At 43.9% G+C, this 13,818-nt stretch overlaps 2 protein-coding genes across 3 annotated transcripts in view; one reads left to right on the plus strand and one right to left on the minus strand.

Moving 5' to 3' along the window:
* Positions 1-7,493, plus strand: part of LOC120980482 (rho guanine nucleotide exchange factor 40-like) — an 82,833-nt gene extending 75,340 nt beyond the window's left edge. Inside the window, exons 19-24 of one of the 2 annotated variants that reach the window (XM_040409620.1) lie at positions 1,361-1,538; positions 1,925-2,041; positions 2,122-2,388; positions 2,469-2,692; positions 5,446-5,505; positions 7,142-7,493. In XM_040409620.1, coding sequence (XP_040265554.1) covers positions 1,361-1,538; positions 1,925-2,041; positions 2,122-2,388; positions 2,469-2,692; positions 5,446-5,487 — 828 coding nt within the window. In that variant the 3' untranslated portion in view covers positions 5,488-5,505; positions 7,142-7,493. The remainder of the gene's footprint in view (positions 1-1,360; positions 1,539-1,924; positions 2,042-2,121; positions 2,389-2,468; positions 2,693-5,445; positions 5,506-7,141) is intronic. The other variant, XM_040409621.1, reaches the window with a different exon arrangement.
* A 498-nt stretch (positions 7,494-7,991) lies between these two features.
* KCTD19 (potassium channel tetramerization domain containing 19) overlaps positions 7,992-13,818 on the minus strand; it is a 57,771-nt gene continuing 51,944 nt past the window's right edge. Inside the window, exons 12-16 of the mRNA XM_040408954.1 lie at positions 11,462-11,960; positions 10,277-10,447; positions 9,931-10,085; positions 8,801-8,902; positions 7,992-8,099 (exon numbers count right to left, since the gene is read on the minus strand). Of these exons, the coding sequence (XP_040264888.1) occupies positions 7,992-8,099; positions 8,801-8,902; positions 9,931-10,085; positions 10,277-10,447; positions 11,462-11,960 (1,035 nt within the window). The remainder of the gene's footprint in view (positions 8,100-8,800; positions 8,903-9,930; positions 10,086-10,276; positions 10,448-11,461; positions 11,961-13,818) is intronic.

The raw sequence follows: 13,818 nt of genomic DNA on the forward strand, positions 1-13,818 counted from the left end.
GTGACGTCATCAAAGGTCCTATTCCTCAAAGAAGAAGACAGAAGAGATGCCGGCTGCGCGAACAAGTGGATTAGGTGAGTTAAATTATTATTATTTTTTAACCCCTCCAGCCCTATTGTACTATGCATTCTGTATTAAGAATGCTATTATTTTCCCTTATAACCATGTTATAAGGGGAAATAATACAATCTACACAACCTTGAACTCAAACCTGAACTTCAATGAAGAAGTTCGGGTCTGGGTACCACATTCAGTTTTTTATCACGCGCGTGCAAAACGCATTGCACCCGCACGATAAAAACTGAACAACGGAATGCAATCGCAGTCAAAACTGACTGCAATTGGGTACCTACTCGCATGGTTTGCCGCAACGCTTCCGGACACGCTAGTCTTCAAGGGGCCTAAAGGTGTTATGCAGTGTCAGATATTGGTGACGCATCCTGAGCATGGGTCATCAATATCAAATCAGCAGGGTGCCGACAGCCAGCACCTGAGCTGTTCAGCTGTTTACCTGCACGTCATCTAGCTTATAGTGAAGATGTAGGACAATTACAGTTTCTGCAGTCATTGGATCTGATATTGACTACCTGTACTGAGGATATCTGACACTGCACAACCCCTATCATTATCATTACAATGGTCCAGAAAAACCCTTTGAAGGATATTCAGTGCAGCGTGTGCTCTAACTGCTGGGATCAAATGAAACTCTGACCCAAAGCATTTAACCCTTTGATCGCCCTGTTCAAGCGTGACTGCAAAATCATCAAAGGAGACTCTTCCCCTGTGGCTGTTTGTATACAGAGTTGGTACCTATATGTGGCAGATACACTCCAGGTTTTCTGCTGCAAAAATGCATTAAGACAATCCACAATATAATACAGTAGCAGCAAAGTGGATGAGATGTTGAAAAAATGTCATCGACATGCTGCAGGAAATTTTTGCAAATAATTTGACCTAAATTTAAATCCACGGCGCATTAATTTATGTTGCGGATTCCCATCTCCGATTTCACCCGTTACAATGCAGATGGTGAAATTTGCAGCAAACCCGCAGCATTTACAGTATGAATTGCACAACCAGATCTGGTGTGGATTTATTGTTACCTTTACTGCTGCTGAATTCAAGATTCCAGATACAATTTACATTTTCATGCTATGACCCCTTTAATAACTTCATTTTAGGACACAATTGTAATTTTTTTTGTTGCTGTTTTTGAGTACTTATAAATAACGGCATTATTTCTACAACACGTACATTCCCATTTCTTGGCATCCTTTTTTCTCATACTATAAACCCAATAAGGGATTACTGGTACGTTAGTTGTAGGGATTTGACCTTACTCCCTTTCTCTGGCTTGCAGACAGCAGACATTGGTTTGACTGAAAACTCTGGAGACAGTGGTCAGCGCTTTGAAATATGGTTCAGGAGGCGGAAATCCAATGACACTCACATTCTCCAAGCAAGCAGCGCTGAAATCAAGCAAGCATGGACAACTGACATTGCCAAAATCCTGTGGCAGCAAGCGACCAGGAATAAAGGTACAGTGCTCTTTTGTAAGTGGCATGTGGATAGGAAACAAGGAGTTAATATATGGCTGCTCTGGACACCTTTCTGTTGCAGAAGATCTAGTCTAGCTGAATGCTGGGACCCCTGGTGATCAGCTTTACTGTCTTTTCTATAATCAAAAGCATTACACAGCGCCATTCAGTGGCCGTCATATACACTGTATCGCACATATATATATCATTCAGGGATGTAGCTATAGGGGAAGCGGCTGCTTTGGGGCTCACACGAGATGAGGACTAAAAGATTCTATTGTCAGGGTCCCCTCAACAGTATTATACAAGGGGCGCCTTCAGAAATTTGCGCCACTGATATCAATGCTTTCAGTCATTTTTTCCTCCTCTGCAATTCATTCCTACAGAGGTCCGCATGCAGGAAATGGTTTCTATGGGTGTCGGTAATAAGCCATTTTTGGACATCAAGCCGAGTGATGCAGCAATTAACAACCGTGCTATCGATTACATCATGAAAGGGCGAGGTATGCCATTATACCCCTATTACCCTCTAACGTTTACAGTATCAGGCTGAGGTAGCTCATACCTTCTCTTTTATGTGCAGGGGCAAGGACCAGAGCCTCCATTGCCGTGTCCTTATTTGACCATTTAGATCCTTACAAGAGGACGCAGGCGCCCATCACGTGTAACTCTGTACCTTCTGCCTGTGGCCCTTCTTCTGCATCATTACTGGGACCCCTTAACCTGCACATGTATGTCAACCAAACATTTCTGCCCGGAGTGCTGTCCCCCACTAGATCATTTGAGACCAGTGGCTGCTTAGAGGAAGACGAGTTGGAGAACGAGACGAGCTGCAGCCAGCCTTCCATGAGTACGTGTCAGATTATCGGCCTTCTCCTGCATTCTTCTTACTGCTCAGCACATACTAATCGTCTTGCCCTTCACTTGCAGCCACAGAGAGCTCGGAGTCTTCTCACTGTATGTCTGGGGCTGGATCTAGCGGCTCGGACAGCGGTTGTGTCTCCAGTATTCCACAGGACAATCTGTCTGAAGATGCCGGATCTCCGTGTGACGCCTCCGCACAGTACACCTTTCCAGAAAGAAGGAACAGCTCTGGTGTCACCTCCCCGGTGGTGGAAAAATCCAGATTCATCAACCGCCAATATATCTCTGCAGTAAGGGCGTCAATACTTCACACCACACAGATAGTGTCACTATACCATACACCCAGGATCAGCAGCCTTCAGAACTCCAGCTGTGGTGAAACTACCACTCTCAGCATGCTGCATTCACTTCTCTATGAATTCTGAGAATAGCAGGGGAAGTATGAATGTTGGTAGTTGTGTTGCTGACCCCTGCCATACACCGTCCTCTAGGTAACTAACACATAGTGAGCTGTTGTGCCACTCATCGCAGTATGTGCTGGAGAAGAGTCATGGTAATTCATGAGCTCCTCCGCTGCCTACCTGCTGATGAGGGGCAGTTTTCTTTTTAGTATTCATCATCAAGTGGGAGAGGAAGAGCTCATGAATTACCGTGACTGTTCTCTGGCACATCCTGTGAAGATGATGCAGCAGCTTTTCAGCATTAGTCACTGCTTCATGCTGCCCTCAGAATGTTCCCAGTATATAAACTATCATATAATGCATTGGTTTAACAAAAAAATAAGTATTTTTCTTTGTACACTGTGCTGCTAATGTAGCGAGTGGAACAGAAGGAAATGGTGCAGATTTCATTTCATTATAGTCCCAAAGTTAAAAACCTGCTGAATTTAAGAGTGTGGCTTTTAGTAAATATGGTTAGCAGCACCCCTGATCCCTCTGTTTGATGAAAAGCACAGTCTTGGGGTCTATTCACATGGTGTGGTTCCACCACTAGAACAGGTGAGGTTCATTAAAACTGCATGTGTCACTTTGAATGTGCCATGTAAACAAACGCTTACGCCTCTTTCACATGAGCATAGCACTCGCACTGACTCCTGACCCATTAATTTCAATGGGTCTGTGTACATGAGTTGTTTTTTTTTCCACGCATCAGTTCTGCATTCTGCGTTTTTCATGCAGCCCTGGCCTCATAGAAGTGAATGGGGCTTCGGTGAAAAACGCATTGCATCCAGAAGCAAGTGCGGATGCAATGCGTTTTTCACTGATGGTTAAACCTACAACGGAACAAAAGAGTCTAAAACGGAAATGTATACAAAAATAAAAATAAACTTTATTGAATACATAAATATAAAAGCATATAGGTGACAAAACACACACAAAATGTGTGATACCTCCCGGCAGACAGGGTATGCAAAAGCTAATTAGTACAAGTTTGCTAAGGCCTCTTTCACACTTGCGTTGTCCGGATCCGGCGTGTACTCCACTTGCCGGAATTACACGCCGGATCCGGAAAAACTCAAGTGTACTGAAAGCATTTGAAGACTGAGCCGTCTTCAAAATGCTTTCAGTGTTACTATGGCAGCCAGGACGCTATTAAAGTCCTGGTTGCCATAGTAGGAGTGGGGAGCAGGGGAGCAGTATACTTACAGTCCGTGCGGCTCCCGGGGCGCTCCAGAATGACGTCAGAGCGCCCCATGCGCATGGATGACGTGTCCATGTGATCACGTGATCCATGCGCTTGGGGCGCCCTGACGTCACTCTAGAGCGCCCGGGGAGCCGCACGGACGGTAAGTATGCTGCTCCCCGCTACACTTTACCATGGCTGCCAGGACTTTAGCGTCCCGGCAGCCATGGTAACCATTCAGAAAAAGCTAAACGTCGGGTCCGGCAATGCGCCGAAACGACGTTTAGCTTAAGGCCGGATCCGGATCAATGCCTTTCAATGGGCATTAATTCCGGATCCGGCCTTGCGGCAAGTCTTCAGGATTTTTGGCCGGAGCAAAAAGTGCAGCATGCTGCGGTATTTTCTCCGGCCAAAAAACGTCCCGTTCCGGAACTGAAGACATCCTGATGCATCCTGAACAGATTTCTCTCCATTCAGAATGCATTAAGATAAAACTGATCAGGATTCTTCCGGCATAGAGCCCCGACGACGGAACTCTATGCCGGAAGACAAGAACACAGGTGTGAAAGAGCCCTAAGAGATGTTGTTTGTAAACCTTCAGTTTTTTATCATGCGCGTGAAAACACATCAAAACGCATTGCACCCACATGGAAAAAACTGAACGCAATCGCAGACAAAACTGACTGAACTTGCTTGCAAAATGGTGCGAGTTTCACTGAACGCATCCGGAGCCAATCCGTCACGCTCGTGTAAAAAAGGGCTCAGACTGACATAAAAAATACTAGTAGGGCTCATGCACACGAACGTATTTCATTTCTGCGTCCATTCCGTTTTTTGGGGGTTTTTTTGCGGACCAATTCATTTCAATGGGTCCGCAAAAAAAACGGAAGTTACTCAGTTTGCATTCCGTTTCCGTATGTCCATATTTCCATTCTGCAAACAAAATAGAACATGTCCTATTATTGTCCGCATTACAGACAAGGATAAAACTGTTCTATTAGGGGCCAGCTGTTCCGTTCTGCAAAATACTGTGTTGAAGACCCATAACTGGGGCTCCACGGTTATTTTGCATATCACTGTTCCGCAAAATACGGAATGTACACAAACGTCATCCATATTTTTTGCAGACCGCAAAATACATATAGTCGTGTGCATTAGCCCTTAGTAAATGTGACCCATGGTACCAATTAACAAAGTCGCCTCTGCTGCATCAGTAAAACCAAAGTTTTCACAACAGGATTAGAGCCATCACTGGACAAGGTCATTAATAAGTTATTATTGCCTCCAGGGATTCGTTAACCCCTTTATTTCTCACCACTTTCTATATAACACTCACTTCTGCTAACTGATTCCTGACTGGATGGATTTATTTTCAGATTCTACAGTCTAACTACTCACTCATTACTACTTCTCTCCTCAGAATCCAAGCCACATTTCCCTAAGTCCTTCCACCATTGTCTGAATGTCCTCTTAACATCCAGTAAGTGTCTCTTGTTATACCCCACATGTAACAGATCTGTGTGTGCTGCAGAGAGACCAAGTGCAGGGTCAGCTCTGCTCACTTTCTCCATAACGCTAAGTAACTTTCCACATGAGCGCCCGTCCTATATCATATCTGACTTCAGCCCATGGAGTGCTGCGCCACATTCTGAGGGACTTTGGGGGTCATTTATCAAACTGTTGTAAAGTAGAACTGTCTTAGTTGCCCATAGCAACCAATCAGATTCCACCTTTCATTTTGGACAGCTCCTAAAATGAAAGGAGGGATCTGATTGGTCACTATCGGCAACTAAGCCAGTTCTAGTTTACTCCAGTTTGATAAATGACCCCCTGTATTTTTTTTCCTGAATCTGGCTATTGTACAGCGCCCTCCAGAACGTTCAGTATGTTCATGACATTTGCCATAACCCGTTTGCTAGTAAGCAATAGCTGGTAAATGCTGCAACAAGCGCCATTTACAGACTGTGCTGTCATTGAGGATGTTTTTTATGCATGATCGACCAGAGTCATAGATAAACTATAGTTTTAGTGTTGATCTTTCACTGTATTCACACTGCCAAATTTACCCAGGGTGATGTGCTGCAAGAAAAAGACAAAAAATGTGTGATCGGCGCCACGTTTAGAAGGGGCCGTAACTAAAAATCTACACAAGCCCCTAAACCTGGGATTTCAGTTCAGCCACGTGGACTGCCACACGCTGCGCCTAATTTGTAAGGCATACACCATCAAAAATCAATGCCGTCTGTGTTTTTTCACACCACTGCCCCAAAATGTTTAGAAGTACATATAATAACAGTAGAGGTACACCTAAAATGGTGGCATTAAAAAATACAACTCACCCCTCATACATCTATGTCAGCGGAAAAATCTAATATAGTTTTTGAAATGCACAGATGAAAAAAAAAAATCCCTGGAACCATAACAACTTGGATCACTGTAAGGCCTCATGCACATGGCCGCTGTCCGTTTGGTCTGCAATGTACGGGCACCGGCCCCGTTTACTTGAATGTGTCGTCAATCCGGTAGATGCGGAACGGAGGCACGGATTGGAAGCTCTACGGAGTGCTTCTGTGGGTTTTCTGTCTGTGCCTCTGCACTGCAAAAAAGTAGTGCATGCACTACTTTTTTGTGGTGCGGATCGCGGACCCCATTCAAGTGAACGGGTCCGCGTCTGCAGACAGTGGCAACGCGGTCAGTGCCAGTGCATTGTGGACCTCAATTTGTTATTATCCATATTACCTTGCTTGTGCACTATAGGAAAGTGTCGTCCTCACTGGTGCTCACATAGTCCATCACTTCTTCCTATAGTGTGTAAGCACGGCCACTGCTGCTGGATTGCAGGGTGGTCATAACCATGGAAACGAGCAGTGTATAATGTGAAAAATGAATCCAGCCAGCAAAGGAACCAATATGGATAATAACAATACATTAGTAAGTGCCTTGTATTAACTTTCTCTACATGATAAATGCCTTTTGCTCAAGTGAGACAATACCCTTTTCAATCAAAATTAACTGTGTCAGGGGAAATAATGGGGGAGATTTATCAAAATCAACCAATCAGATTCCACCTTTCAATTACATCAAAGTAACAGTCACTGATTTATTTTTTTCCTTAGGTGTGAACAATTCTTCAGCTATTGGACTTGATGAAGCCGCGTCCTCCCGGATCATCAGCCCTCCTAACAGACGACTTAGTGATCTGCTCACGTGTAATATTTCTCGCTCCTTGTATATAGTCTATTACCAGCTGTCGGTTTGTTGCTTCCTCTATGGGACAGACCTATTAAGCTGTGCAGTTTGTACAATTTATAAAAAGAATCTTTTGCAAAATAGATCCTGTATTTAATAACGAACCCTTCCTGATGATGAACTGGAATCTGATGTGCGTCGTATGTTATTATAGTTTTCCAAAACTAGAAGTAATTTATTTACTGGAGGTAACGTTCAAATCTGAATAAAACAGTTTTATTCCTAGTCTCTCTGTTGTGCTAACAAAATGAAATCCATACAATTAAAATATTCACCCCAAATCCTGAGCAGACCATTAGCTCCTTAATAGGGAACCTGTCAGCTCCTGTATGCTGATCTCACACCCACTGATTTCAGCATTCAGTACTTTTAGGTTACTGACCTGCTGAACCTCGTACCAGAGCCGTGCGAGAGAGTCTGATGCTACGCGCTGCCCCTGCCTACGGACGATGACTGACAGTTTTCACAGGGAGAAACCTGTCAATCATCTGGAGTCATGAAAGGGCAGCATACTAAAAGTACTGAATGCCGTGACAGTCTGCTGCAATCAGTGGGCTTGTGTCTACACTATGCTCCCCTCAGTGAGGGCAGCCTATGGGAGCTGACAGGTTTCCTTTAACTCTCCCCCAATAAATCAGTAATAAATACTTAAAAATCGCTTTCCCTAGACGCTGGAAAATGCAGTCACTTAACTGAAGAGGTGGGGTGAGGAGGAAGCTAGTATAGAAGATTTCTCAGGGTGACACACGACGCGGACCTGTGATGTCCCTTCTGCAGCATCATGTTAACGCACTTGCCATATCTTCGTGCATACGGCAGAGAGAACTAAAGAGAAACCGAAGTAAACTGATGAATATTTTTACTGGAGAACAGTTTAGCAGCTGCCATTACCATTTAGAAGTGGCCTCAATCTGGTGCTGTTTATAGATTTACATAAAAGGCTGTGTTCACACAAGGCAGATTGCGCGCACACGAAAAAAAAATATCCAAATTTCAGGGCTCACAATAAGGCTATGGTCTATATTAAAAACCCACGGCAGCATCCGATGCTGATCCTCTGATTTCTGCTGCGGTTTTGCATCCGCATCTTCAACCCTATTAAATGGGGCTAATCTGCATGCAGATGCCTGCTGTGGTTTATGGTGGTTTCCCTGCAAAAAAAAAAGGGGACATGGCCCTTCTAGACGCGATATAGAAATCCACATGGAAATTATGCTGCCATCCATATGGCTACAGATTGATTCCTATTGGAAACCAGCTGTTTTTGTACACACAATCTACCATGTGAACAAGTCCTTAATGATTATTAGCAGAAAATGTAGTAAATGTCAGCAAGTAAAGAACATTACATAGTTTAGAGGTACTCCCCTCTGAACATGTATGGCATACACACAGGACAACCCCTTCAGTCTTCATACAGCATGGTGTGACTCGATCCCACACCAACTTTTACTTCAAAAGCAGAATCACAAGCAAATGCTGACAAGGCTGATGGAAGACATCAGGCTATAGTTATAATCACACACCTCTAGCCAGCACAGTAGAGCCTCTCTCGTGTGTTTCTTTCCTTTATAAAACTTTGGAACCATTAAGTTATTGACAAACTGTCTGACTGGAATCTGAAAAGCCTGAAAGGAAATGTAAAATGTTATAGCTTTTCTGATTTCCTGTACAGCAACGACAGAGAAATGGACAAATGTCTGTAAAGCTCTGCAGAAAATGAGTAAAATAATAAAATCTTATCAATGCTGACAGCACGGAGATATCCACTGGCAGTGATGTGATCATTAGAAAAGCACAGTCTGCTCTGCCCTCAGCCCCAGATCCCAATTCTCTTCAGTCACTGTGGAGAGATATGTGTAACTAGCTCAATAAGAATAAGGCTACTTTCACACCTGCGTTAGGTGCAGATCCGTCTGGTATCTGCACAGACGGATCCACCTATAATGCAAACGCTTGTATCCGTTCAGAACGGATCCGTTTGCATTTCCATGAACAATATTTTTTATTTTTTTTTGCTCATGATAATGCAAATGGATCCGTTTTGACTTACACTTAAAGTCAATGGGAGGCCGATCCGTTTTCAATGGCACCATATTGTGTCAGTGAAAACGGATCCGTCCCCATTGACTTACATTGTAAGTCAGGACGGATCCGTTTAGCTCCGCATCGTCAGGCGGACATCAAAACGCTGCAAGCAGCGTTTTGGTGTCCGCCTCGAGAGCGGAATGGAGGCTAAACGGAGGCAAACTGATGCATTCTGAACGGATCCTTATCCATTCAGAATCCATTGGGGCTAAACTGATCCGTTTTGGGCCGCTTGTGAGAGCCCTGAAACGGATCTCACAAGCGGACCCAGAAACGCCAGTGTGAAAGTAGCCTAATAAGCTGACAATGGGCCATTCTTACATTACTAAACCAAGATATGCACATTCCTATTGCCGACATGGAGCTTACACACTAGACAATAACTGTTAGATTAGTAAGGGCCCAGTGGAAAGACATCAGAGATGTGCTCCACTGTGCACTCCTCAGTTGATACTCCATTCAAAGTCTACCTTGCTGCTGTTGTGTGTCCCGGGGCCATGGTGTCTGTGGTTGGACTCCCACCAATCTAGCATTTATCTACCAAGTGTTTAATTTGTCAGTTACTCACCCAACACATGCTCACAAGGCTCATCACGTTACAGATACTGGGCTTGGGGTTCCCCTGCTGTATAAAGTCCAAGATTAGGCCGATCAGGAAGGAATGGCACTGCCTGGCGTACAATATCTCTTTATGTGACATATTCAAAGTGAGAAAAAACTGATCTGCAAAAGCGAAACATAAAAGGCAATAGGCATAAAGCAGGTAGAACAGAAATTAATTCAGTGCATCATCATCCCCACACCTGCCGCTGACACAGAGCAGTACTGTAGATTGTGTGTTTCAATCATATGGCTGGATGGTGAAAATTGTAAGTGAAGAGTCTAATTTGAATTTCATGTGGGAGGCACCGTACCTTCCGCTGTACCCTCAGGACACCTTGGGATATCCATTTCAGTCGTATATATGATGCTGTCTTCAAAAGTTGTTGAGCTCCCATCAGTGGCCAGCAGGGGTCGGTGCTGTACCCAAAGAATGGTCCCAAGATCACCAAGTCCTCCTCTCTCTATCAACAGGCATGGAGCTTCTAAAGAGGACACATGGATAGGAGCGCTGCACAATTACGGCAGCAGATTGCCATGTTCTTACATTTTATCTCTGCCTAACATTCATTATAATAATACAATAACAGAGAGTCTGCACAACCACCCATTGGTCTCATAAAGGTACATAGTTGTAACAACTCCAAGACAAATATGCCCACTATATCTATACTCTTAGGGCATGTTCACACATACCAGATACTCTTTGATGTCTCCATGTTGATTTGCAGGCAGAAAATATGCAGCGTTTGTAAGTGTCAGGAACAACTCTATGCAGATTTAAAATTTGCAACATGTCAATTTTTCACCCTTTCAAATGTAGAGGTGTAAAATCCACAACATAATCTGCATAGAGCACTCATGGAATTTACTGTAAACTCCATAAGAGTTTTTTTTTTTCCCCAGTGAATTCAGACTGTGGACTGTACCTACAGATTTGCCTAGGTAAAATCTATAGTTTATTACAGCACCTGGATGACATTTCATATGGCTCATCCATATGCCGCAGACTAGAGATGAGCGAATTTCATATTTTGAAATTCGTTTGCGATTCGTTTACTGGTAAAAGCAGAATTGCGTTATGGATTCCGTTACCACAAACCATAACGCAATTCTATGACGGAATGCATAACGGAATGCCTTTAGAGGCATTCCATTATTCATTCCGTCATAATAGAAGTCTATGGGCTGCATATCGGATCTGTCCCATTTCCGTTATGCAGGAGAGGACTCCCCTGCACAATTGAAACGGGACAGATCCGTTATGCAACCCATAGACTTCTATTATGATGGAATGCCTCTAAAGGCATTCCGTCATAGAATTGCGTTATGGTCCATGGTAACAATTCTGCTTTTACCAGTAAACGAAGCGGAAATTTGCTCATCTCTACCGCAGACCTTTTCTGCATTGAAAAACAAGCAAGCTATGAATTTTTTAATCCAAGGTGAATCCAGAACAAAATCCATATGTTTACTTACCCATAAAAAATTATTCTCACCTGTATTGGATGCCGTTTTGTCATCCAGTGGTGGATGGCTGCATTGCATCACAGTCTGTGTTAATCTACTGTATTCATGATGTCGACTACTGGAGTCACATGCAGGAGTGAACCCCTGCATTACTTCCTTTACTGTAGGCCCATCTTGCTGCATCTCCCCTCTGCATCCTGAGTACAGAAGTCCTTCTCCACCTATGTGATACTTCAGTGAGTTCCCTCTATCTGATGCTAGAAAAGTACCACATGCTGGGGGTATGCACTGATGACAGGCAGAGATTGTGGTGCTGCTTTCACTCGCAGCTGTATAGTCAGTGCAGTCCTCTACCGTTTCATCCACTTCCCGACCCTCATTACTATGAAGAAAATGACTGAGATTTACAGCTGGACTCCTTAACTCTCCTAACTTATCGGGGACAAGCCCTTTGGAGGTTACAGTTATGTTCTCTTGTACATTTCTTATAACATGGAGTTCGTCTGCAGATGAAAACCAACTCATAACCTGAAATACAGGAATTATATTGTACACAGTGACTCCACCAGCAGAATAGTGAGTGCAGCTCTGGAGTATAATAGACAGCACTAGATGAAAATGTGTTCTTTGGTTTCATCTGCTGTATACAGAGAGCAACAACACAGTAAGGGCTTTTGCACATAACACTCATGAGATGTGCTCTCAAGTATCTCTTTTTTATCAAAATTATGAAAGAAATTATGTGTCAAAATCTGATCTACAAGACATACAGGAGACATGATCCCCTAAATTTCATGTAAAAATAGCTTGATGTTGCAGAACCAGTCTTTTGTGATCTATACAGGTCAATGGGGACAGTGCCAGCAAGACAGGTTACACATAGAAAAGACTGTCCCAACTACCATCAGAAACCCTTAAAGTGTAACTGCTGTTTATTTATTTTTTTGCTAATGTGTAGGGACAGTGACAAGGAACATTTTTGTAATATACTTTATTTACGGAGAACTTTTATTTTTAGGTAAGCGCTCGCTACAGGCAGTGCAGGCAGGCAGGGGGAAGCTGCTACACAGTATATAAGGACAGCTATGAGAGCTTCCTCCTGCCTGCCTGCAGTGAGCGCTTACGGCTCACACAGGCATCGCTCCTGGCGGCTGCTTTATTAGTCAGCCGGGAGTGCAGGGGGAAAGCGTCTTACTGACAGTACTGGTCAGTGAGCTTACAGAGTGTACAAGTGCATTATATTTAATAAAAAGGGGGAATGTATATTTCATTTTAACACATAAGGCTCCTGTGCCCACCAGGCTGTATGGGAGCAGCTCCCGCACATCCCATCTCTCCTATGCTAATAAAAGACGGATGGCCATTCGCAACACTCATTTGAAAGAGAGCCGCTAAGGGACATTTCAGCCAGTTTTCTACTAAAAATAAATGTTTTCCCTAACTAAAGTATATTACAAAAATGTTCCCTGTCACTGTCCCTACAAATCAAATGAAACAGCAGTTACACTTTAAAAAAAAAAAAATTCACTTGAAAAAAAAAAATCGACATTTTATATTCTGTTGATTATTAATTCCATAGACTGCAATAGTGTACTACTGCAGTCCATGGGATTTTCACTGGCTGCCACAGGACTTAATAGGCAGTTTACTGTGGCAGACCTGGGAGCCTTCACAATGCCAAATGCAGCCATAGCAATCTATCACTACCTGCAGTTTTGCTGCAGGGGGTGCTGAACGGAGGTCAGAGAGAGTTCCTTCCTTCTCACTTAACCTCTCAGGTGCCACAGTCCGTATTGACCACAGCATCTGAGGTGACAGTTATCCAGAACTGGGTTCATCTCCGGTCATTGCTGGCAGGTGTCAACTATACTACACAGCCAGCACCCGCAGCATATGGAGTGGGAACACCCCTCCTGCACTAATGCTGTATATTTACTTGGACCGGTTGGGAAGGATTTAACTATGGTAGCATTTACATAGGCTCAATGTTTGAGGGTCCATCATTAAAACACAAATTCAGGCTACTTTCACACTTGCGTTCGGAGCGGATCCGTCTGATGTTTCATCAGACGGATCCGCTCCGATAATGCAGACGTTCGCATCCGTTCAGAACGGATGCGTCTGCATTAAAACTTAGAAAATTTTCTAAGTGTGAAAGTTGTCTGAGCGGATCCGTTCAGACTTTACATTGAAAGTCAATGGGGAACGGATCCGCTTGAAGATTGAGCCATATAGTGTCATCTTCAAGCGGATCCGTCCCCATTGACTTACATTGTAAGTGTGGACGGATCCGCTCGCCTCCGCACGGCCAGGCGGACACCCGAACGCTGCAAGCAGCGTTCAGGTGTCCGCTCACTGAGAGGAGCGGAGGCTGAACGCTGGCAGG

The sequence above is a fragment of the Bufo bufo genome, chromosome 10 (genome assembly GCF_905171765.1).
Source record: "Bufo bufo chromosome 10, aBufBuf1.1, whole genome shotgun sequence".
Lineage (NCBI taxonomy): Eukaryota > Metazoa > Chordata > Amphibia > Anura > Bufonidae > Bufo > Bufo bufo.